General features: G+C 42.5%; 1 protein-coding gene across 2 annotated transcripts in view; it reads right to left on the bottom strand.

Annotated features, from left to right (window-relative positions):
• Window positions 1–22932, bottom strand: part of FAM3B (FAM3 metabolism regulating signaling molecule B) — a 56984-nt gene that overhangs the window by 887 nt on the left and 33165 nt on the right. For both annotated transcript variants that reach the window (XM_058523134.1, XM_058523135.1), the window contains 4 exons: window positions 10165–10223; window positions 8935–8985; window positions 7751–7838; window positions 6505–6637 (listed from right to left, as the gene is read on the bottom strand). In XM_058523134.1, coding sequence (XP_058379117.1) covers window positions 6505–6637; window positions 7751–7838; window positions 8935–8985; window positions 10165–10223 — 331 coding nt within the window. The remainder of the gene's footprint in view (window positions 1–6504; window positions 6638–7750; window positions 7839–8934; window positions 8986–10164; window positions 10224–22932) is intronic.

Genomic DNA, 22932 nt, shown 5'->3' with positions numbered 1-22932 from the left:
GCAGTCATTCCCCTTCCCCCACAGCCCTAGGCAGCCACAAATCTACTTCCTGTCTCTATGGATTTTGTGTATCCCAGAAATTTCATATAAAAGAAAATATATAATATGTGGCCCTTTCTGTCTGGTTTTCTTCCCTTAGTCTGTTTTCAAGGTCATCCATGTTGTACATGTATCAGTACTTTATTTCTCTATATGGCTGAATAATATTCCAGTGCATGGCTATACCATATTTTATATATACATTTTTTATCCATTAGTGAGACATTTGGGTCGTTTCCACTTTTTGCCTATCGTGAATAATGCCGCTATGAACATTCATGTATAAGTTTTTGTGTGAACGTCTTTTCATTCTCTTGGATATACATTTATGAGTGGAATCGTTAGGTCATATGGTAACTGTGTGCCTAACCTTTAGAGGAACTGCCAGAATGTTTCCCAGAGCAACTGTGTTATTACGTTTCCTGCAGCAGTGTGTGAGGGTTCTAAATTCTCCACATCCTTGTCAACACTTCTCATTACATCTTTTTTATTGTAGCCATCCTAGTGAGTATGAGGTGGTATCTCATTGTGGTTTTTATTTGCACTTTCCTTATGGCTAATGATGAGCATCTTTTCATGTGTTTATTGGCCATCTGTACAACTTCTTTAATGAAATGTCTATTCAGATCCTTTGTGCACTTTAAAATTGGGTTGTCTCCCAGGGCCGGCCTGGTGGCGCAAGCATTAAGTGTACGTGCTCCGCTGCGGTGGCCCGGGGTTCGCAACTTCAGATCCCGGGCGCCCGCCAATGCACTGCTTGTCGATCCATGCTGTGGCGGTGTCCCATATAAAGTAGAGGATGTTAGCTCAGGGCCAATCTTCCTCAGCAAAAAGGGGAGGATTGGCATCGGATGTTAGCTCAGGGCTGATCTTCCTCACAAAAAAAAAGAAATAAAATTGGGTTGTCTTTTTATTATTGACTTGTAAGAGTTCTTTATACATTCTGGATATAAGTCTTTTATTTGTAAATATTTTCTCCCATCCTGCAGGTTATCTTTTCATTTTCTTAATGGAGTCCTTTGAGGAACAAAAGTTTTACATTTTGATGAAATGCAATTTATCTATTTTTTCTTTTGTTATTTGTGCTTTGGTGTCATATCTAATAAACCACTGCCTAATCCAAGGTCACAAAGATTTATGCCTATGTTTTCTTCTAAGAGTTTAATAAATAGTTCTTGCTCTTATATTTAGTTATTTGACCCACTTTGACTTAATTTCTGTATATGGTGTGAGGTAGGGGTCCAGATTCATTCTTTTGCATGTGAATATGCAGTTGTCTCAGCACTATTCATTCCCCGTTAAATGGTTTTGGTACCCTTGTCAAAAATCAATTGACCAAAAATGTGAGCTTTTATTTCTGGACTCTCAATTCCATTTCATTGGTCTATATGTCTATTGTAGGGGAGCAGAATTTGCCACCCCAAATATGTCTCTTTGGCATAAGGATTATTTTAGGCTGGTTTTTTTTTAAGAAACAGCAGACATGGGACAAGCTCTGAAAACCAAGTAAAGGTTAGCCTTTGTAAGAAACATTTACCTGTACAAAGGAAATCTCCATGTGTAAGGGTATCTCCCTGCTGTAGCAGGAAGAAGGGGATGACTCAGTCTCTAGCAACTCTCATCAATGGAGAAGGCAGGGACTTCAATCTGCATCACAACCTGACCCTTGTTTGCTGTGCTTTTCCTAGTCATCTTTCATAACTGACTCCTCACTCCCAATGTCTTCTTTTGTCTTTAGCTGAAGAAGGTATTTAAGGTGGTGGCTTTGGCCATTTCAGAGAGTTACTCAGTTTTCCTGAGTCTCTCCCATGTATACAGGAGGTATACATGGTAAACTTCAGTTTGTTTTTCTCCTGTTGATCTGTATAATGTCAACTTAATTATTAGGCCAGCCACAGAACCTAGAAGGGTAGAAGGGAAATTTTTCCTCCCCGACACACTGGATCTTGAAGGAGACTTGTGTGTCCTGAGTGTGCTTGAGGGAAAGCACACTCAGGATGGAGGGAGACATAAGCAAGTGGCCAAGCATGGGAAAGCTCTGCAGTGGGTGGAGGAGGGTGGAGGAGAAGAGGGAGAATCCCCCTCACCCTTTCCCTTATGGTTCTTATGGCTGGTCAAATAATTAAAAAGGCAGGTTAGCAGGAGAAAATAAAACAAAGTTTAATAATATGTATACACGGGAGAAACTCAGGTAAAACTGAGCAACTTGCCAAAATGGCAGAGGTTCTCATCTTAAATACTATCTTCAGATAAAGACAAAGGAGGATGTTGGGGGTGTGGGTTTGGGACTTCAGAAGGGAGGAAGGCAATTCACATGGAGATGGAGAAGCAAATGTTTGAGAATGTGGCCCTAGAGACAGAATTTCGATAAAATGGGCTTGTTGGTGCTTTTCTTATCACACTTATTTTACATTATATACTATAGTTATCTTGTAGTATTAGCTCCTTCCTGGAACAGGCCTTCCATCTTAAATTCTTTTAGGCAGTTAGGGGGAAGGCCAAAGTTTCCTTCAGAGTCTTTTGTTCTTAAAAATAATCAAGGCAAAGAGACACATTTTGGGGTGGTCAATTCTGATCTCCCGCAAGGGCAAAGGCTGCGGTGGTTTCCCTGGCGTGTTGAGCACATACAGCATGGAGAGAAGACTAGGAAGGGATCAGCTGGGCTGGCGACAAGGGTCTGAGCTCTGGTTCACCAGGGACCAAGACAAAGACCACGCTGGAGGTGATGACAGTGACGACCTGTGCTGAGTCTCGGGGATGACTGAGTCTAGGTCCAAACCCAGGTTACCTCACGTCAGACTCCACCTTGTTTATTTCTCAGTTTGTGGGTCTCAGGTTCCTCCTCCCTTATAAAACTGGAATCAGCTTGCATTTCAAAATTCAATTCAGCAGGTAGTGGGGCCAAGAAAGGCTTCTGAGCATGCAAGTGACCCTGGAGCTGTGCCTGGGAAGCTGCCTCTGGGAATAGCAGGGGGAACGTATGTGCATGGTGGCTGCAGAGACCACTGAGGATGTGGGGGGCCCTCCCAACACAGCCATACACCACCCTGAGGGAAATCTATGGCGTGCCAAGTCTGAATATCCAAAATGTGAAGACAAACAATTCCTCCAACAGTACTTGACTCAGACTCTCAGTAGGATTGTCCTGAGGCCCTGGCTACCAGCTCAGGCCTCATCAACAGTTGAGCAAACATCCTTCAGTGCCCTGAACCACAGTAGCTCTAGTAAGTCCTGCAAAAACTGCTCGCTGTGTTCAGGTCTAGTCTTTGAACTCTTGTAGTAACTGGAACAATAACTTTCAGCAAACATACGGAGGCAAGACAGGCATTTTCCCGAAATTCCCTTAGAGCCACTGTTTCAAAACACATCAGTTCTCTAAACTCAGTGCAGCGCTGGGACACCCAGCCTCTTCCTTGACTCCTCCCATTCCAGAAACTCTTTCTTATGACAAGAGCTTTTCCACATACTGAGGTATATGGGGTAACTATTCAGGGTCAAAACTGATTCGGCTTAAACCAAAGAAGCCTGACTTATGGCCTATCAAACATTCATTGTACATCTGCTTTAACCATTAAAGCAAAGAATGCACTCTCAAGATAAGAATGCATCCTTCCCCTCCTACGTCCCATTAGTAACACCCCATTAGTCCCTTTCCCGACATCAGGGTCATGAGGATCTGCTAATTTGCAGCTGAATACCTCTTTGAAACCTTGATGAACACATATCCTGGGCTTGTTTAAGGCATGTTCTTTGTTCTAAAAAGATATAAGACTGTACTGAAAACCATGCTTCTCTGAATGCTTTCTTCCTTTCTGGAAAAGGCCTTCCTAGGTTATAATCCTCACTCTGGCTCAAGTAAAACTCACCTATCTCTCTTATCTACAGAATGGTTATTGGTTATTTTGTCTTGACACTTACAAAGAAAATAGGAAAGCCAGGGCCACTGCTACAATGCAATTCCACGGAGGCTTTGTTTCATACACCTTAGCTAAACATTAACAGGGAAGCTGTTTGTTGAGATGTGGACATTTGAGTTGAAAGGGATTCAAGCCTCAGTCCTGGCTTTTCTGGCACGTCTGGACACACTCATATATCGGACAGGGGAACAGTGCCAGCTCTAACAATAATGACAGGCGCTGGTGTGTCTGAGCTCTGCCCTATATGCCAGCAGTGGCCCTGCTACCCGCCACCACTCCTGCTGGGTTAGTGACCTGGGGAGCCTGGGGAGAATGGGGAGGGGACGGAGTAAGACAGCTGGGGAAAGGGCAGAGAAGTTGGAAGATGACGTTAAGGGGGAGTTTGCATGTCACGTGGAACCGAGGCCTCCATTTTCTCGTGAAAATCAAAGCAATGGGTCCAACTCTCCCTGTGCATCAGAATCACCTGGCCAGGCTCCACCCTCTGAGATTCTAGTCCAGGTGGCCTGCAGAGGACCTGGGTGTCAGAGTCCTCTTTAGGGAGACTCAGGCTGGGAATGAGTCAAGGATGTTCTGGTGGGAGGGAGCAGGGGAAGCTCCAGAAAGGCCCAGATGCTCTGGCTTACAGGACTCTACACTTGCATTCTTGCTGAGCCCCATGTGTCGCTCTCTCTTAATCCTCATTGACTCTATATGATGGGTACTGTCGTTAACCCTTTCTCACAGGGGATGATTCTGCAGCACAGAGAGGTGAAGTAACTTTCCCAAGACCACACAGCTAAGTGCACAAAGTCTGGAGATCTGTAAGACGCCAGACCGGTACTGATCATACAAGGGGTGTGGAGGAGAAGGAGACCCTGTATTACTAAACAGACTCAGCCTGAGAAAAGCCATGGGTCAATGGGCGCATATCCACATCACAGCTGCTGGGCCCTGGAGAATTACCTAGCGTTCCTCTCACTGCACAGAGCAGCAAACTGAAGCCCAGAGAGGCGAGGTGGCTTGTTCAAGATCACACATGGCCCCCGGCAAACCTGACACTGCGCCAGCCCCCTCTCCCAGCTGTGTGCCTGGCTCACCTCCCCCTGGTTTGGGCCCAGGCAGTGGTGGTCCAGGGAGGCCCCCACGCAAGCCCAGGGAATGCCTCACACATTAGGACAAGTTCATGTGGTCTCAACTGTATGGTGGGAGTCAGACCCAGCCATTAGTAACAAGTGGTCTACACTAGGGCCCCAGGTAAATGCTCCTGATGTGTTCTGCAGGACTGGCTTCCTGGCGGTGAAAGAAATGCAAGTTACAAGGAGAAAATGTGCTGTTTCAGAAGCATACTAAAATCACCATGATTTCTGAGCCTCTGAGTGCTACAATCAAGGGCGTCAGAGAAGCTCTAGGGCTGCCGGGGAGCCGGTCATGAGTTATCTGGTTGGTGGCCGCACTGAAGTGACACCTCACCTACCCCCTTCTCCTACCCCTAGGTGGTCCTGCCAACAAGGGGAGGCCCAGCCGCCCACCTGCTTCTGTCTGTCTTCTTTCCCAGACCCCAAACCACAGCAGACAGCACACGGAGGGGCCTGGGACCAAATGTCCTGGCCTGGAGGCGGAAGCAACCTCTTGCACACCCTGGAGACATTCATATCTCTGCCGCCTCTGAATTTCCAGCTTGTGGAAAGGAGGCCCTTCTCCTAAGGAGCAGCAGGAGCTCTCGCTCCTTGGCAGGCAGCCACCTGCCGCCCCCTGGGCACCTGTCGGGTTTCAGCACCGTTTCCTGGAGAGCAGCATCTCTGCAAGAGCTGCGTGATGCCCCCAGAGGCCTCAGCTTGTAACCCCTACAAAGTTTTGTCAACCCTCAGCTGGAACTTTCCCAGGCAACTAAGTTAATATGGTAGAACTTCATTCTTTTGCTCTTCATTTTTCTTTGATAAATAAAGGACACAGTGAGAGGGACTTATAATCAATCACGCAACAAGTTACAACAGCAGCAACGAGAGTTCTGTTTCTCCAGAGCTTGTGTGGTGTCTGCCCTGTTGAAGTGCTTCCTGTGCACAGGCCTGGTTAATCTCCTTGACCACCCTAACCGGTAAGTACCATTACCATCCTCAGAACAGAGGCAAAAAGAGAGCCTGAGACAACTGCTGGCTGCAGCAGGATAGAAAACCAACACTAATAGCCCACTCAGAATTCTCTACTTTTAAAGAGATTTGAGAAGTTTGAAACTTCGGTCAAGTGCCTTTCTAACACAGACATAACGGGAAAGGTTTATGAGCCTCTTATGATGGACTGTTTGACCTGTAATAGTGTATCGAGTGCTGACTACATGGGAGGTGATTTTTCCCAGATTTAGGAACGTGGAGTCTCAGGCTCAGAACCCTGAGTGGAGAAGAGAAGCGAGGGGTCAGACACAGGCAGCCGGCTCCGCCTTGCCCTCTGCGGCAGGCGCTGTACATGGGGATGGACCTGGAGACAGGGGTTCTGACCCACCGGCAACCTTTCAAATCACAGGACATACTCTACCAAGCATTTGTGGGAAGGGACCTTTAAAAACACTCACCTTTTCTCTCTGAATTCCCGCAGGAAGTTCAAAGCCTTTTGCTGTAAGAAATACCCAACTCGACCTGAACCGCAAGTTCCTGACTTCTTTACTTCCAAGTGCTTCTATGGCCTTCTTGGCATCCTCCTTCAGTCTAGGGGCAGAGGGGAAAGCGTCTGAACGTCTCACGCGGAGACCCTGTGTGTCACACTGTGTCTGTCCTAGGACAGAGGTTTCTAAGGGAACTCATCTCCTCCTTGGGGGAAAAACCGGAGGAAAAGGGCCCACATGATGGGTGAGGATGTCGAATTTCTAGTAAAACCTGTGACAACATCCAGGACTCCTTTAGACTAGATTTAGGGCGCAGAGGTTTAAGTCTCAATTCTGAAGAGCCCAGGTGTCTTGAGTTATCACACCCTCACACTCAGCCAACGTAATTTTCGGTCCTTGCTGCCCCTCCTGTTTACTGACCACAAAATAAGGTAGACAAGTTGCTGAAAGATGAAAGCAAAGATTAAAACTGTCCCTTGAATATTCAGAAAAGTCAGTATCAAAAAAGAAAAAAAACTAAGAGAATACTGCCTTGTAAAAGGGCACAATTTAGAGGAAGCAAAGGAAGGAGGGCAGAAAGGAAAAGAAAACAATGACAAGTTCAGCTTTTCCTAAATGAGTGAAATCTGAGTTTTTCAAAGTGTGTATCAAGGAACTTCAATCTGGTAAGATGCTCTACTGAAAGTAGGATCTGAGGTCAAACAAACTGGGAAATGCTGTGTTCAGCAGCCCCGTCCTGGAGATTCACGATGCAGATCAGTACTCGAGGCTCTGGGAAGTCTGGCAGCGAAGATGCACATTTACTTAGAAGAGCAGACGTGGAGAAACACTGAGTCAGAGCACCTTCTCCCTCGTGATGGTGTTGCGTGTGTGTGTGTGTCTGTGTGCGTGTGTGTGTGTGTCACTCCCACCTTGGGTTTAGCTTTTCTGGCCGACGGTTAGCTTGTCTATCCTAATGACAGTCAGTGGCTCTGTCGTGCTACCCGGAAATATTCCTTAGCTTCCAGTCCTTACGTCCTCCACTGGCTAGTCAGTTTTTAGACACGCAGTCTGTTTCGTCCTGGTCTCCCATTCCTTTCCCTTAAAGAAGCATCTTGCTCCTTGGAGCTTTGTTCTTTCCTCGAGGATGTCCTGAGGGACCTGCCGGGGCCTAGCACTCTCTACCCAGCTGGCTTCCCTTCCCTGCCCGCACTGTGACAAACCTATGCACACTCACCTGCTGCTGCCATCGTCATGGGTCACCATGAGGAGCAGGGACTTCGGAGGAGCGCTCTGAATAAACTTTGTCATCGGTCCAGAGTTATCTGTCGGGTCAATGCAAATCAGTTTTAGGCTCTTCTCCGTTACCTGAGACCCTTGCCCTAGACGCTGTGCCTCCTCTGCTCCCAGCCTCTGCGTCCACTCCTAATCCTCAGATTCGTAGAGCTCGCCTCTCCTCCATGCAAAGGGTGCTCTAACTCTTTACAGGAAACAGCCACTGGGCTCCATGGTGGGACCACATGAGGTGAGCAGCACGATCAGATCATAAAGACTCTGTTGATCAAGCTCAAAACCAGCAACGACTTCAGCAGCACAGGTGAAGTTGTCTCTGCAATTACTCACGAAACCCCAGACCCAAGTGTGAGCATCCTAGAGCAGAGCGGCCCCAGGACAGTGACATGCAGAGCGGAGAAGAGAAATACGGAGACATACAGACCAGCCTGGGCATGGTAACACCTATCTAGGCCTTACAGGAAGAGAATAAAGGTTAATCTCAAACTCCATTATTTACCCTGGGGGCTGGCTATTTACAGTTATGCTTAAGGTAACTGCAGAGCAAACATGCATAGTTCCCATCAAGTGCATCCAGGCATTTCTTATTGCTTTTCTCCATTATCTTTATAAAGACCTGTTTTCAACAACTCTCGGTCTTAAATAAAAATAAAAGGGGCTGGTATGTCCCAGCTGACAGCTGCAGTCAAGATCCAGTGCCCAGGATGGAGAGACCACTGAAGGCGAGCGGCACGGTGGGGTCCAGGAATGCCTGCATCGAGCCCAGTGGGGCACCGTGAACACGACAGCGATTGGGATGATATCCAAGGCTAGATGCTGAACACATTATTTTATATATATTTGATTTTAAAAACAATACTTTCCTGTTATCTGATGAAAGAATAGAAGGAAAAGATCCAGGACTAGTGTGATCAGAGAAAAGATATGTTCTAGATAATGCCTTCCAACTTTATTATACGAACTCAATGGGAGGCTGAGAGGATTTATGTAAGACCGTTGTGGAATGCTCACATGAGCTTCTGCCAACATTTTTAGGAAACAAAATAACAATGCTTGACATTGTTGTGTTTTCATCTTAACTTATGTTTATAATTCATTTTAATTGTAACAGGAAAAGATTTTTCTTACCTCCTGCGTACATATCAAAATATTGTGTTGCTATCACTTTCCCGGTCAGATCTGAAAATAAAAGAACCAGTGTTCAAGAGAAAGTTCATCAGGACTCAGGTCGCGTTTGTGGCACCACAGTTCTCAAAACGGCGTGTTTCTTTTCTGTCTCCTCCCAGGAAGCACGGCTGCTGTGATGAGACAGCCTGAAAAACGGGGCTGCCCTCCCTGGAGGGGTGTTACCAATGTGGGGTCAGAGACAGGGCTCGTCAGCTGCTCTAGAACCCTCTTCCCATCTGCTTCCACTTAGACTTGATCCTCCGCTCTTTCCTGTTGCACCTGCCTCTTCCCAGAGAACCACCAGAGCCCCCACTCAGCCCTGTCCGCTTCCCATCAGGCTTTTCCGGCGGATTATCAGGCTGGGCACATTTCGTCTCGGGTCCTATAGCCCTGCCGTCACTGGACTATGCGCTCAGCTCGCTCACAGGGACCCCACAGGAAACCCTTTCCCCAAACCTGCTACTTTTCTTATCACCAGAGGCCCCAGTGGCAATCCTGACAGAATGTTTTCCCCAGGCCCAAGAGGAGGCCAGGCTTAGCGTCCCCCGAGGCCCTAGTCGTCTTTTATCATACAGAGGTGGCAATTGGCTGGTGGTGTCACCCTCTGCTGGGCTACCAGGAGCAGATGTGAGCCTCTACTCCAGGACGGTCTGTGGCCCCAGGTCTGCTTATATGGTTTTAACTCTGCCCACTGCTGCTCCATTTTTGTTTTTTGTTTTTTTTTTTGGTGAGGAAGATTAGCCCTGAGCTAACATCTGTTGTCAATCCTCCTTTTTACTGAAGAAGATTGGCTCTGGGCTAACATGCATGCCCATCTTCCTCTACTTTATATGGAACACCGCCTCATCATGGCTTGGCAAGCAGTGCGTCGGTCCGCGCCCAGGATCCGAACCTGGGAACCCCGGGCCGCCAAAGTGGAACGTGTGAATTTAACTGCTATGCCACCAGGCCGGCCCCCCATTTTTGTTTTTTTTTAAAGTCTACTTACCTTTGGTTTCAGTTTTTTTGTTTTGTAGGAACCACAAATAATTTATAAAGTGAGGCATTGTAAAAATAATTAAATATACAATTTTAAAATGTATTAAAATTTAAACCTAGACTAGATTGTGTGCAAAAATCATCAAAAACCCGGGCTATCTTTGAAAATCCAAATAGCTTTTAGGGAAGTTTTAAAGAAAACACTGAACTTACAATTCACAATGGCAATATTTATTCCTCTTCCAACATTTCCAGTCTTTTCTCCTATGAGCCTGAAATGCAAATAAGCATTAGCCAAAGAACTGCTTTCTTACTGAGCAGTGATTAGCCCTCCCTGCTCCGTAAGATCTTTTCTTGGCAGAACGACTGCCCCGCCCATTGTTGCTTACCATCCCCTGGCAGATATGCACTGGTCTTGACCCAGCTCCCACCAAAGTCACCCCCACGCTCACTCCACACACATCTATCTCCAAGTTTCTACAGACTCAGTCCCTCAGGGAACCTGGAAACTGCATTTAATCTTGTAATTTAATAAATGGCCAGGGAAAGGAAAAACTAATATTTGTTTAGCACAGGCTTTTTACATTTTTCCACTGACTCCTCAATCATATCATATCATAAGCATTCATTTTTCCATTTTGTAAATAGGAAGTATAAGAGGTGGATCAATAAGAAACGGCTCTAACCCAAGCCCGCTATCAACACATCCTTCTCCCCCTTGGTGGACTGACAGCAGCTTGGCTTGACTGTTGTGAGCCTTTTGTTCAACCACATAATGTAACCCAGTTTATCTCCTTGAATAAATCTCTTATATTCCTTCGCTTAGTTTTCACCTTTAAATTGGAGAAGGTGAAATATCAACTTCAAGGGGATTGTGCCCTAAAATCGAGAAGGAGACTGACTTTCCTGGAGATGGTAACTATTCCTGAAGGTCTTGGGAATCTCGTGTCTGTGTGCATGCACCCTCTGTCAAGTTTTAGAACTGATGATACGGTAGCGTCATAAAAAGAATTTGGAAGGTTTCCTCCTTTTTCCATGCTTTGGAATAGTGAATATGGCACTGTAATAGTCTGCTCTTGACATGTTTACCTAAACTCCCCTGTGAACCTTCGAGGCTAAGTCCTTTTTTGGAGGGGTAGCTTTTCGAGGATTTTAAAGAATATTCCATGAAAACTTTAACAGAAGCAAAAAGAAACTTCTATTTATGATAATGGGAAATTGGGTAATCTGACCCTACTCTCCGATAGAGAAAAACAAACAAAAAAATAATGAATTTTTTGAAAAAAGATCTGCTTGAATATATTAGAGGCCTAATAAGGTAGTAAAGAATTCCCAGGCCAAGATTTGGGAGAAGACTAAATTTCAAGGTGGTAAGCCTACTATATTAAGCTACTTTAGGCTAGAAGCATTTGCTAATTCTAGAAAAAGTACCATAGAAGGTGAGTAGCACTTCAGACGATCATGTGAGGTGAGTGGAACACAAGTTGGAAGCCAGGGCCCACCAAAGGGAGGGCCATGTTAAATCCCCCAATCTTATTTGGGTTGAATCCTAATAGTGAGAGTGAACCAGGAAGAAATCAGAACTTGTATAACTGTAGCCCAGCTTTAAGACAACTGAGTGGCCCAGAAAAACTCAATCCTTAACATGTATTCAGATCATTCTATATTGCTAATGGTCCCAGGTCCCTGGCAGAAGCAAACAAATATTCTCAGAAGAAGAAGATAATATCATCTAATACCTCAATTTTTAAAATAATAATTTCTCAAATGTTGTCTGGCACACTATCAAATGTAACCTGGTACATGAAGAAAGAAGGCAAGATAAACAAAAAGCAATGAAACCAGCAGAAAACAACAGAAAATAGTGACAGACTCACAGGGGTTCTGAACAGTAGAATTATCCAACAGAGGTTAAAATAACTATACTTAATATGTCCAAGAAGATGATAAATAAAATTGAAAATCTCAAAACTGGAAAATACAGAAAATGATACGGAAATTAGAAAAAGAACCAAAAGGAACTTCTAAAATAAAAATAACATAACTAAAATCAGTAGTTAGTGGATGGGTTTAACAGCAGAATACGCACAGTAGAAGAGAGAATTAGTGAACAGGAAAACAGTTCAGAGGAAAACAGCTCTGTCCACAGTGAAGGACAGAGAGATGCAAAGATGGAAGATACAAAATAGATTGTAGGCTATAAAGAATATAGTAATAAGGACTAATATATGTTTCATTAAGAGTCTCAGAAGAACAAGCGAAAGTGAATGGGGCAGAAGATACAATGGCAGAGAATTTGTTCAATGTGATGGAGCATGTCAATACATACATATTTAAGAAGCCCAACAAACCCCAAATAAGATAAAGCCACAACAACAGACACAGCAGGGTACAAGTATTGAAAGCCAAAGACAAGGAAAAATCTTAAAGGAATCAGAGAAGGAAAAAAAGGGCAGTTACTTTCATAGAATCAGCTTTTAAATTGTTAGGTGACTTCTCAAGAGAAACAATGGAAGCCAGAAGACAATGGAACGGTATCTTGAATGGGTTGAAAGAAAATTAATAGCCCACACAGCCTGGAAAAATATCTTTCAGCAATGAAGATGAAATAAAGATATTTCAGAGAAACATAAACTGAGGGAATTCACCACCAGCAGACTGTAGAGATACTTTTGTTCTGTATCTTTTGGTGTAATAAACCTTATCTATAAGTATTAGTTGTTACTAAGTCTTATGAGTCCTTCTAGAGTATTATCAAAGTTGAAGGTGGTGGTGGTGGCCCCTCCTAAAACATTACCCAACTGAAATATATGCACGTGTGCTCCAAGAGTCATGAACAGGACTATTCACAGTACCATTATTCATAACAGCTCCAAACGAGAAATGACTCAAATGTAATTCAACAGTAGAATGGACAGACAAGTTGTAGTATATTCATGTAATGCAATATTACACAGAAATGTAAATCAATGAACAATAGCTACACTCAACATCAAGGATAAATTCTCACAAATATAATTTTGAGCAAAAGAAGTCAGACACAAAAGAGTATATGGTTTATGATTCTATTTATATAAATTTCAAAATAGACAAAATTAAACAATAGTGTTTTGCAATGTGCGGAAATGATCACCATAAAAGACTGGATAGAGGTTACCTTTGGGGTGTAAGGAAAGGGGGCTGCATTTGGGAAGGGGGACAGAGGGCTTGTGGAGTGTTAGTGATAGTCTATTTCTTAGCCTGGATGGTGGTTCACAAGTATTCACTTTATTATAATTCATTACAAAACAACATCTTCTCAAGGTTATTCACTGCAATAGTAGTTATAATACCAAAATATCTCAAACAGTAAAAAACATCTATCAGTGGAGAACTGATAGAATAAACTATGATATATCCATGCTATAGAATACTATGCACACATAAAAAGGAATGAGGACAATCTCCATGTACTGACAAGGACGATCTCTACCATACTGTTAAGGGAAAAAGTCAAAGTGCAGAACTGTGTATAAAGTTTGCTGCCTTTCATGTAAGAAAGGATATATATATATATATCACACATACACACAAATATATACATTTTTATATACATAGGTATGTATTAATTATATATATTATATATATAATATATATACACACATCCAACTTGCTTATTTTTGACATAAAAATAAACACTGGAAGGATAAATCAGGAACTAATAAAAAGTTAATGAAGATGGGAAAGGGGTGAAGAGAACAAAGTGAAGGGTATAGAGAAGATTTCTTTGAGTATAATTTTATTTTGTACACATAATGTTGGTTTTCGAACCATGTAAGTGTATTACATATTAAAAAATTAAATAAAATCCAAACAAAAATAAAACAAACCCTGGAAAACAAACTGAAATAAATCCAACTGCACATCAAACATGTAACATAATTACAAAAAAAAAATTATTTCATATGACTTTGGTCACAGTATTCAGATTGTTTAATAATGGAATATTTTTAAAGACAGAAAGAACTGCAAAGAGATCTTAAGCTTCACTCAGTAGTTGTATTGTTAATAGCTAATATATTAGCTAATTATACATATTAGCTCATATATTAACAAGTAATAGTTAACATATTGGTACTGTAATTTGAAAGCAAACATCCTGGTACCAGGAGCCAAGATTTTCAGTGTAAGGGAAAAGAGTTAAGCCAAGCTCACTGATTCTTTCCTTGGTTATGTCTAGTCTACTGATGAGCTCATCAAATGTGTTCTTCATTTCTGTTACAGCGTTTTCAATCTCCACCATTTCCTTTTGATTCTTTCTTATGGTTTCCATCTCTCTGCTTACATTACTCATCTGTTCTTGTATTTTGTCCACTTTTTCAATTAGAACCCTTAGTATTAAATCATCATAGCTGTTTCAAACTTCTGGTCTGCTAATTGCCAAATCTCTGCCATATTTGAGTCAAGTTCTGATGCTTGCCCTGTGTCTTCAAACTATGTTTTTCACCTTTAGTGTGCCTTGTTATTTTCTGTTGAAAGCCAGCCATCGTATGCCAGGTAAAAGGAACGGAGGTAAACAGATCTTAGTGTGAGGCTTTATGTTCATCTGGTTAGGAGTCAGGCTGTGTTTGCTCTTTCCTGTGGCTGTAGGTGTCAAGGGCTAAAAGTTCTCCCCTAGGTCAGGGGTATCCCTAGGGACTCTTTAAGGTTGGGTTTAGTTTTGCAGTTCCTGCCAGCTGTACCCCCTTGTTCTTCTATAGGAGCTTTATGTATGTGGTGGTAGGATGTGAGGAAGAGGAAGTGTTCTACAGTCCTATGATTAGGTCTCAGTCATTAGAGCGCCTGTGCCCCTGGCCTGTGGCCTTCACAAGTGGTCATAGCTTTTCATTTACCCCTTAGGTGAGACAGAAAGACTAGAGGGGGCTGGAGTTGGGGAGTCCTTCCCCCAGGTCAGTTAGTCTCTGGTAAAACCCACATTGATTAGACTCTGGCAAAACACTTTCCTGCGAAGGCAGGCCATTGTTAAGGAGAACAGAACACTGTGGACATATTTCAAAATGGCTCCTTTTCCCTTCCCCCCACCAGAAGCAGGAGGGGGTTTTTCTTTGATCTTCACTCTGAGAGCCTAGTGGGGCTCCTGGAGGAAAAACTCAGGAAGGTGTAGGGGTTCCGCCAAGGCTTGGCCTCCAGGAGTTTAAATCTCTCAACCTAGTCCAAGCCTAGCCCCCAGCGATTAGTCAACTACCCTTTAAGGATCCCTACCTGTTCTGGCTCCAGCTGAAGTTTCTGCTCCAGGTGAGCTGTGATTCTATGAATCTGCCTATCTCTCTCATTTTCAGGGCGTGGTTTGCCCTGTGACCTCAATCTTCTTGTATATATTCGTTTTTGATGTAATTTAGGGTTTATGTGCTATGATCCAATCTAAGAGTTGTTTTCCTTTAATTGGCAGTTTTCAGACCACTTACTACTATGTGATATATATTTGTTCTTTGTGACACCATCATCCTTGTGTTGTGTTCTGTTTTTGTTGCTTTTTAAAATTTTGGCTTTCACCATATGGTGTGCATTTCTGCTTATTTATTTATTTATTTATTTGTGAGGAAGATCAGCCCTGAGCTAACATCTGCCAATCCTCCTCTTTTTGTTGAGGAAGACCGGCCCTGGGCTAACATCCATGCCCATCTTCTTCCACTTTATACGGGACGTCACCACAGCATGGCTTGACAAGCGGTGCATCGGTGTGCACCCGGGATCCGAACTGGTGAACCCTGGGCCGCCGCAGCAGAGCGCGCGCACTTAACCGCTTGTGCCACTGGTCCGCCCCAAGCATACTTAAAAATACCATTTTAATGAATGAAAAGACAAAATATGGAGAAAATTTTTATAACACAAAAGGGCTAACTACCTTAATATATAAAGAATCTTATAAATCAATAAAAAAGGCCAATGACAAAAATAAAAATGGGCAAGAGAAACAGATAGCTCACAGAAAGTAAATACAAAGGCTCTTACCATGAAAAGATCCTCAATTCATTCATAGCAACAGCATTAAAAGTAAAAATCTGATCTGAGACTCCAATTTTCATCTCACAGAATGGCAAAGGTCAATAGAATGGCAAAGGTCAACATGCTGTTTTGGACAGACCGTGGGGAAACAGTCATTCTCATTGCGTTAATCTGAGTCCTCTGAGAAGCAACCACCAGAACAGGATTAAATGCATGAGAAATTTTATTAGGGGAAATGCCTACGACACAAGATGGCAGGGAGCTGGGTTAAGTGGGGAGAGCTGTCAGACCATGATACAAGTCTGACTCTAAGAGAAGGAGAGGGAAGAAGCTCGGGTGGGTGTGCCCCAGCTGCTGTGCAGTGTCAGGAGGGTGCAACAACGCCACTGGGGCACCTGGAACCCAAGGCGGCCATCGGTAGAGCCTGTGTCTCCTGGGAATGGCCCTGCCTGGTGTCCCTCTGTGCTGACAAGGATTCTTTCCTTCACCAAACTCTCCTCAGCCTCCCTCAGCTCTTTTTCTACTAGGCCTGACTTTTGGACTTCTGCGTTTATCTCTGCATTGTCCAATTTTAGCAAGAATTCTGCTAAGTCAGTTTAACTAGGACCCCTCACCTTTGGTATCTGATCAACCTCCATATCTGATTGGGTTCCTCAACCTCCACCATCCCCCAGGTGATGCCTGATCACCCTGTTCTGCCTTTAGCAAGAATCCTGTTAGGTGGGTTTAGCCAGAATCCCTCCCTCCAACGTTTCCACTTAGTAATCTTCTATCCACTGACCCCTACCCTGCTCCTTGTCTATAAACTCCCACTTTCCCATGCTGTATTGGATCCAATTTCTCTCCCCCACTGCAGGACCCCACTTCAGTGGTCCCTACAGCTATTGCCATGGCCTCCCTTGAATAAAGTCTGCCTTACCATCTTCAACAAGTGGCATGAATATTTTTTTCTTTAACAGGGCTCAGTCACTAGTCAGGAGGAGCCCATGGGATGCATGGCCTCAAGCTAACATGCTATGGATTTCAGAATGCAGCGGCTGGAATTCTTGGTCAACCATCTCCCTACAGCTGGGGACCTGAGAAGTGCATTCTCACAGCTACCACACTCAAACATTGCTGGGGGGGGAGTAATTTGGTTCCAGGCAATGACTTCAAAATTTGAAGTGCAAATTATTTCTAATTTAGAAGTCTATACTTAGCCAATCTATCAATTAATTGTGAAGGGGAATGAATACATTTTAAACATGAAGAATCTTTAAGAATTTTACCTCTCCTTATACCCTTTCCTCGGGATGTTAATGGAGGATGTGCTCCAGTGAAACAAGGGAGGAAACTAAGAAAGTGGAAGATATTATATGCTGGAAATAGGAGCTCCAACTCCAGAGTGGGAGGAAAAGTTCGTCCCCAGCATGATGGTGGAGAGGGATGCCTGGTGACAGCTGCATAGCAGCCTTGAGAGCAACCTGGCTGACTGGAGTGGGGCAGGAGGCTCCACAACACGAAGTTGGTAAATATCTGATGTAACATTAGATTTACTTTAACTAGAGGAAAGTTTAGGGATTAAACTGACGTAAGTACATGGAAAACCACACAAGCCGGCGACAAACAAAAAAGACGAGGGTACATAATTGTACCCAATAAGAACCTTCGCTTAGCCATGCTGAAAAAAAAAAAAAAAACTAAACTGGAGGCCACAGTTTAAATTTTATTTATTTATTTATTTTTCCCCCCAAAGCCCCAGTAGATGGTTGTATGTCATAGTTGCACGTCCTTCTAGTTGCTGTATGTGGGACGCGGCCTCAGCATGGCCGGAGAAGCGGTGCATCGGATCCGAAACCAGGCCGCCATCAGCGGAGCACACACACTTAACTGCTCAGCCACGGGGCCGGCCCCAAGGCCACAGTTTAAATATACCCTGGACCAAACACTCATAGTCACACAACCAAAACTTAATTAAAACTGTCTCGATATCCCTGAAATGCTGACTCTGACCTTAAAAAGTAAGCTTTCTTGAGTGATGTCAGCAACATGGCAGAGTGGCTGTTCCCTTTCTCTCTCCCCCTTTGAACTACAACTAAATGGACATTTATTGACCAATGGAGGATACCCACACAGCACAACAGGATGCCTGAGAGACCCACACAGCTATACCTCTGAAGGTGGATGGATTGGGCCCCCAGGAAGTAGTGAAGATAGGTGAGCACTCCTCTATTCTTCTCCAGCAGCCCTGTGAGTGTGTGTTAATACTTTCCCGGCCTGTGGGAGTGCCCATAATGCTGCTGCCATCCTGCAAATGGGAACATGCCTCAGTGCGACTGCAAGAAGAAATGGAGGCAGCCCTGAGCCCACGTGCAAACACTTTCCTGGCTGGTGGGTGAGCCCACCATGCTGCTGTGGCCCCAACAAGTGGCCCAGGCTCAGACCTCATGAAGAAGCCCAGTCCACCAAGCACAGTGGCTGGTGTGACTGTAAGAAGAGGTGGTGGCAGACCTACGTGCATTCATGAACGCTTTCCTGGCTGGCGAGAGTGCCCACAGTACCACTGTGGCCCCAAAGTGGGAAAGCACCTCAGCGCAACTGTAGGCAGAGGTGGTGACAACCCTAAGCCCACACGTGCATGCTTTCCTGGCCAGTGGGGGTCCCACTGTATCCACACAACTTCCACCAGATGGGGTGGGATCAGAAACACGGCTCCTGCTTCTTCCCAATGGAGCAGGTGGAATCTGCAACCTGATACTACTACAAATGTGCCAGCAAAGGATCACTTCCTCAAACACCATGAGAAATTACAGCAACAATTCATAGCAGAAGGAACATGACAAGTCTCCAGAAACCAACCCTGAAGTCACAGAAATTTACAATCTAAATGACAGAGAATTCAAATAAAGAAACTCAACAAGTTACAAGAAAACTCAGAAAGACAGTTCAACGAGCTCAGGAATAAAATTAAGGAGAAGAAGGAATACTTCACCAAAGAGATTGAAACTCAAAAAAAAAAAAAAAACCAAGCAGAAATTCTAGATATGAAGAACACAATTAATGAGATAAAAAATCATCTAGAATCCTTAAAAAATAGAGCTGACATTACAGAGGAAAGAATTAGTGATTTAGAGGATAGAAATATAGAAATGCTTCAGGTGGAGGAGGAGAGTTAAAAAAGTGAAGAAATTTTTCAAGAAATATCTGACTTAATTAGGAAAAGCAACATAAGGATTATAGGTATTCCAGAGGGCGAAGAGAGGGAGAAAGGAGCAGAGAGCTTGTTCAAAGAAATAACAGTTGAAGACTTCCCAAACCTGGGGAAGGAACCAGACTTACAAATACATGAAGCCAATATAACTCCTAATTACATCAATGCTGAAACACCTTCTCCAAGGCATACAATAGTAAAACTGGCAAAAGTCAGTGACAAAGAAAAACATTAAGGGCAAGAGGGCAGAAGAAAATAATCTACAAAGGAACCACTATCAGGCTTTCAGGGGATTTCTCAGCAGAAACTTTACAGGCTAGGAGAGAATGGAATGATATATTCAAAATACTGAAAGACAAAAACTTTCAGCCAAGAATACTCTATCCAGCGAAACTATCCTTCAAATATGATGGAGACATAAAAGCTTTCCCAGATAAACAAAAGCTGAGGGAGTTCATTGCCACTAGACCTCCCTACAAGAAATGATCAAGGATGCCCTCAAACCTGAAACAAGAAGGCAAAGGTTTACAAAGTTCTGAGCAAGGAGATAAATAGACACACAAAATCAGAAAACTGCAGCTCTCTTTCAGAACAGGGTAGCAAATACTTAATTATAACTTAAAAGATTAAGGGAAAGAAAGCATCAAAAGTATAAACACTTCAACTTAGTCACAAACTCACACCACAAAACAGAATAATTTGTGACAACAATAGCTCAGAAAGGGAAGAGGAAAGGGATGGAACCTGCTTCGGCTAATGGAGATAAGAGGCTATCACAAAATGGACTATCTCATCTATGAGATCTTTTATACAACCTCACAGTAACCACTAAATAAAACATCAAAGCAGAGATACAATTCATAAAAAAAGAGAAAACCACCACAGAAAACCACCAAAACAAAATGGCAGTCAGAAATATAAAGGAAGAGAAACAATGGAAATACAGAACTACCAGAAAACAAGGGATAAAATGGCAGTATTAAGTCCTCATATATCGATAATCACTCTAAAGGTAAATGGATTGACTTCTCCAATGAAAAGACACAGAGTAGCTGGATGGATTAAAAAATAAGACCCAACAATATGCTGCCTCCAGGAAACACATCTCAGCTCTAAAGACAAACATAGGCTCAGAGTGAAGGGATGAAAGATGATACTCCAAGCTAATGGCAAACAAAAGAAAGCAGGTGTGGCCATACTTACATCAGACAAAGCAGACTACAAGAGAAAAAAGACAATGAGAGACAAAGAGGGGGAGTATAAATGATAAAAGGGACTTTTCATTAAGAGGACATAACACTTACGAATATACATGGACCTAACACAAGAGCACCAAAGTCTATAAAGCAACTATTACCAGACCTAAAGGGAGAAATTAACAGTAACACAATAATAGTAGGGGACCTCAACACCCCACTTACATCAATGGATAGGTCATCCAGACAGAAAGTCAATAAGGAAATAGTGGATTTAAATGAAACATTTGATCAGATGGACTTAATAGATATATAGAGAGCATTCCATTCAAATACAGCAGAATACATATTCTTCTCAAGTGCACATGGAACATTCTCAAAGATAGGCCATATGTTGGGAAACAAGGCAAGCCTCAATTAATTTAAGAAGATTGAGATCATATCAAGCATCTTTTCCAACCACAATGCTATGAAACTAGAAATTGACTGCAAGAAAAAAGTTGGAAAAGTCACAAATATGTGGAGTCACAAACATGCTACTGAACAACAACTGGATCAATGAAGAAACCAAAGGAGAAATTAAAAATACCTGGAGACAAATGAAAATGAAAATACAACATACTAACTCTTATGGGATGCAGCAAAAGCAGTTCTAAGAGGGAAATTCATAGCAATACAGGCCCACCTCAACAAACAGGAAAAATCTCAAATAAGTGATCTTCAACTACACCTAACAGGACTAGAGAAAAAAGAACAAACAAAGCCCAAAGTCAACAGAAGGAGGGAAACAATAAAAATTAGAGCAGAAATAAATGAAATAGAGACTGAAAAAAACAGTAGAAAGGATCAATGAAACTAAGAGCTGGTTCTTTGAGAAGATAAAGAAAATTGACAAACCCTTAGCCAGACTCACTAAGAAACAAAGAGGGAAGGCTCAAATAAATAAAATTAGAAATGAAAGAGGAGAAATTACAATGGATATTGCAGAAATACAAAGGATTATAAGAGAATACTATGAAAAACTATATGCCCACAAATTGGATAACCTAGGAGAAATGGATAAATTCTTAGACTCATACAACATCCCAAAACTGAATCAAGAAGAAATACAGAATCTGAACAGACTAATCACAAGTAAAGAGATCAAAACAGCAATCAAAAACTTCTCAAAAAATAAAAGTGCAGGACCAGATGGCTTCTCTGGAGAATTCTACCAGACATTCAAAGAAGATTTAATACCTATCCTTCTCAAACTATTCCAAAAAATTGAAGACAGAACGCTTCCTAACTCATTCTGAGGCGAACATCACCCTTATATCAAAACCAGGCAAGGATAACACAAAGAAGGAAAATTACACGCCAATATCGCTGATGAATGTAGATATAAAAATCCTCAACAAAATATCGGCAAACTGAATACATTAAAGCAATACATTAAAAGGCTCACACACCATGATCAAGTGGAATTTATACCACAGACACAGGTATGGTTCAACATCTGAAAATCAATCACTGTGATACACCACATTAACAAAATGGGGAATAAAAATCACATGATCATCTCAATAGATGCAGAGGAAACTTTTGACAAGATCCAACATCGATTTGTGATAAAAACTCTTAAAAAAATAGGTATAGAAGGAAAGTACCTCAACATAATAAAGGCCATATATGACAAACCCACAGCCAACATCATACTTAATGGTGAAAAACTAAAAGCCATCCCTCTGAGAACAGGAACAAGACAAGGGTACCCACTCTCGCCACTCCTATTCAACATAGAACTGGAGATTTTGGCCGGAGCAATTAGGCAAGCAAAAGAAATAAAAGGAATCCAAATTGGAAAGAAATGACACTCTCGCTGTTTGCAAAGGACATGATTCTAAATATAGAAAACCCTAAAGAACCCATCAGAAAACTATTAGAAATAATCAACAACTACAGCAAAATTGCTGGATACAAAATCAACTTCCAAAAATCAGTTGCATTTCTATACTAATAATGAACTAGCAGAAAGAGAAGTCAAGAATACAATCTCATTTAAAATCACAACAAAAAGAACAAAACATCTAGGAATAAATTTAACCAAAGAGGTGAAAGACTTATACACTGAAAACTATAAGACATTATTGAAAGAAATTGAAGCAGATATAAAGAAACTGAAAGATACTCCATGCTCATGGATTGGAAGAATAAACATAGTTAAAATGTCTATATTACCTAAAGCAATCTACAGATTCCATGCAATCCCAGTCAGAATCCCAATGACATTCTTCACGGAAATAGAACAAAGAATGCTAAAATTTATATGGACCAACAAAAGACCCTGAATAGCTAAAGCAAACCTGAGAAAAAAGAACAAAGCTGGAGGCATCACAATCCCTAATTTCAAAATATACTACAAAACTATAGTAATCAAAACAGCATGGTGCTGGCACAAAAACAGACACACAGATCAATGGAACAGAACTGAAAGTCCAGAAATAAAACCTTGCATCTATGGACAGTTAATCAGCAACAAAAGAGCCAAGAACATACAACAGAGAAAGGAAAGTCTCTTCAATAAATGGTGCTGGGAAAACTGGACAGCCACATGCAAATGAATGAAAG

Source organism: Diceros bicornis, chromosome 27 (genome assembly GCF_020826845.1).
Source record: "Diceros bicornis minor isolate mBicDic1 chromosome 27, mDicBic1.mat.cur, whole genome shotgun sequence".
In the NCBI taxonomy this organism is placed as follows: domain Eukaryota; kingdom Metazoa; phylum Chordata; class Mammalia; order Perissodactyla; family Rhinocerotidae; genus Diceros; species Diceros bicornis.
This window is presented reverse-complemented; position numbering and strand designations above follow the sequence as displayed.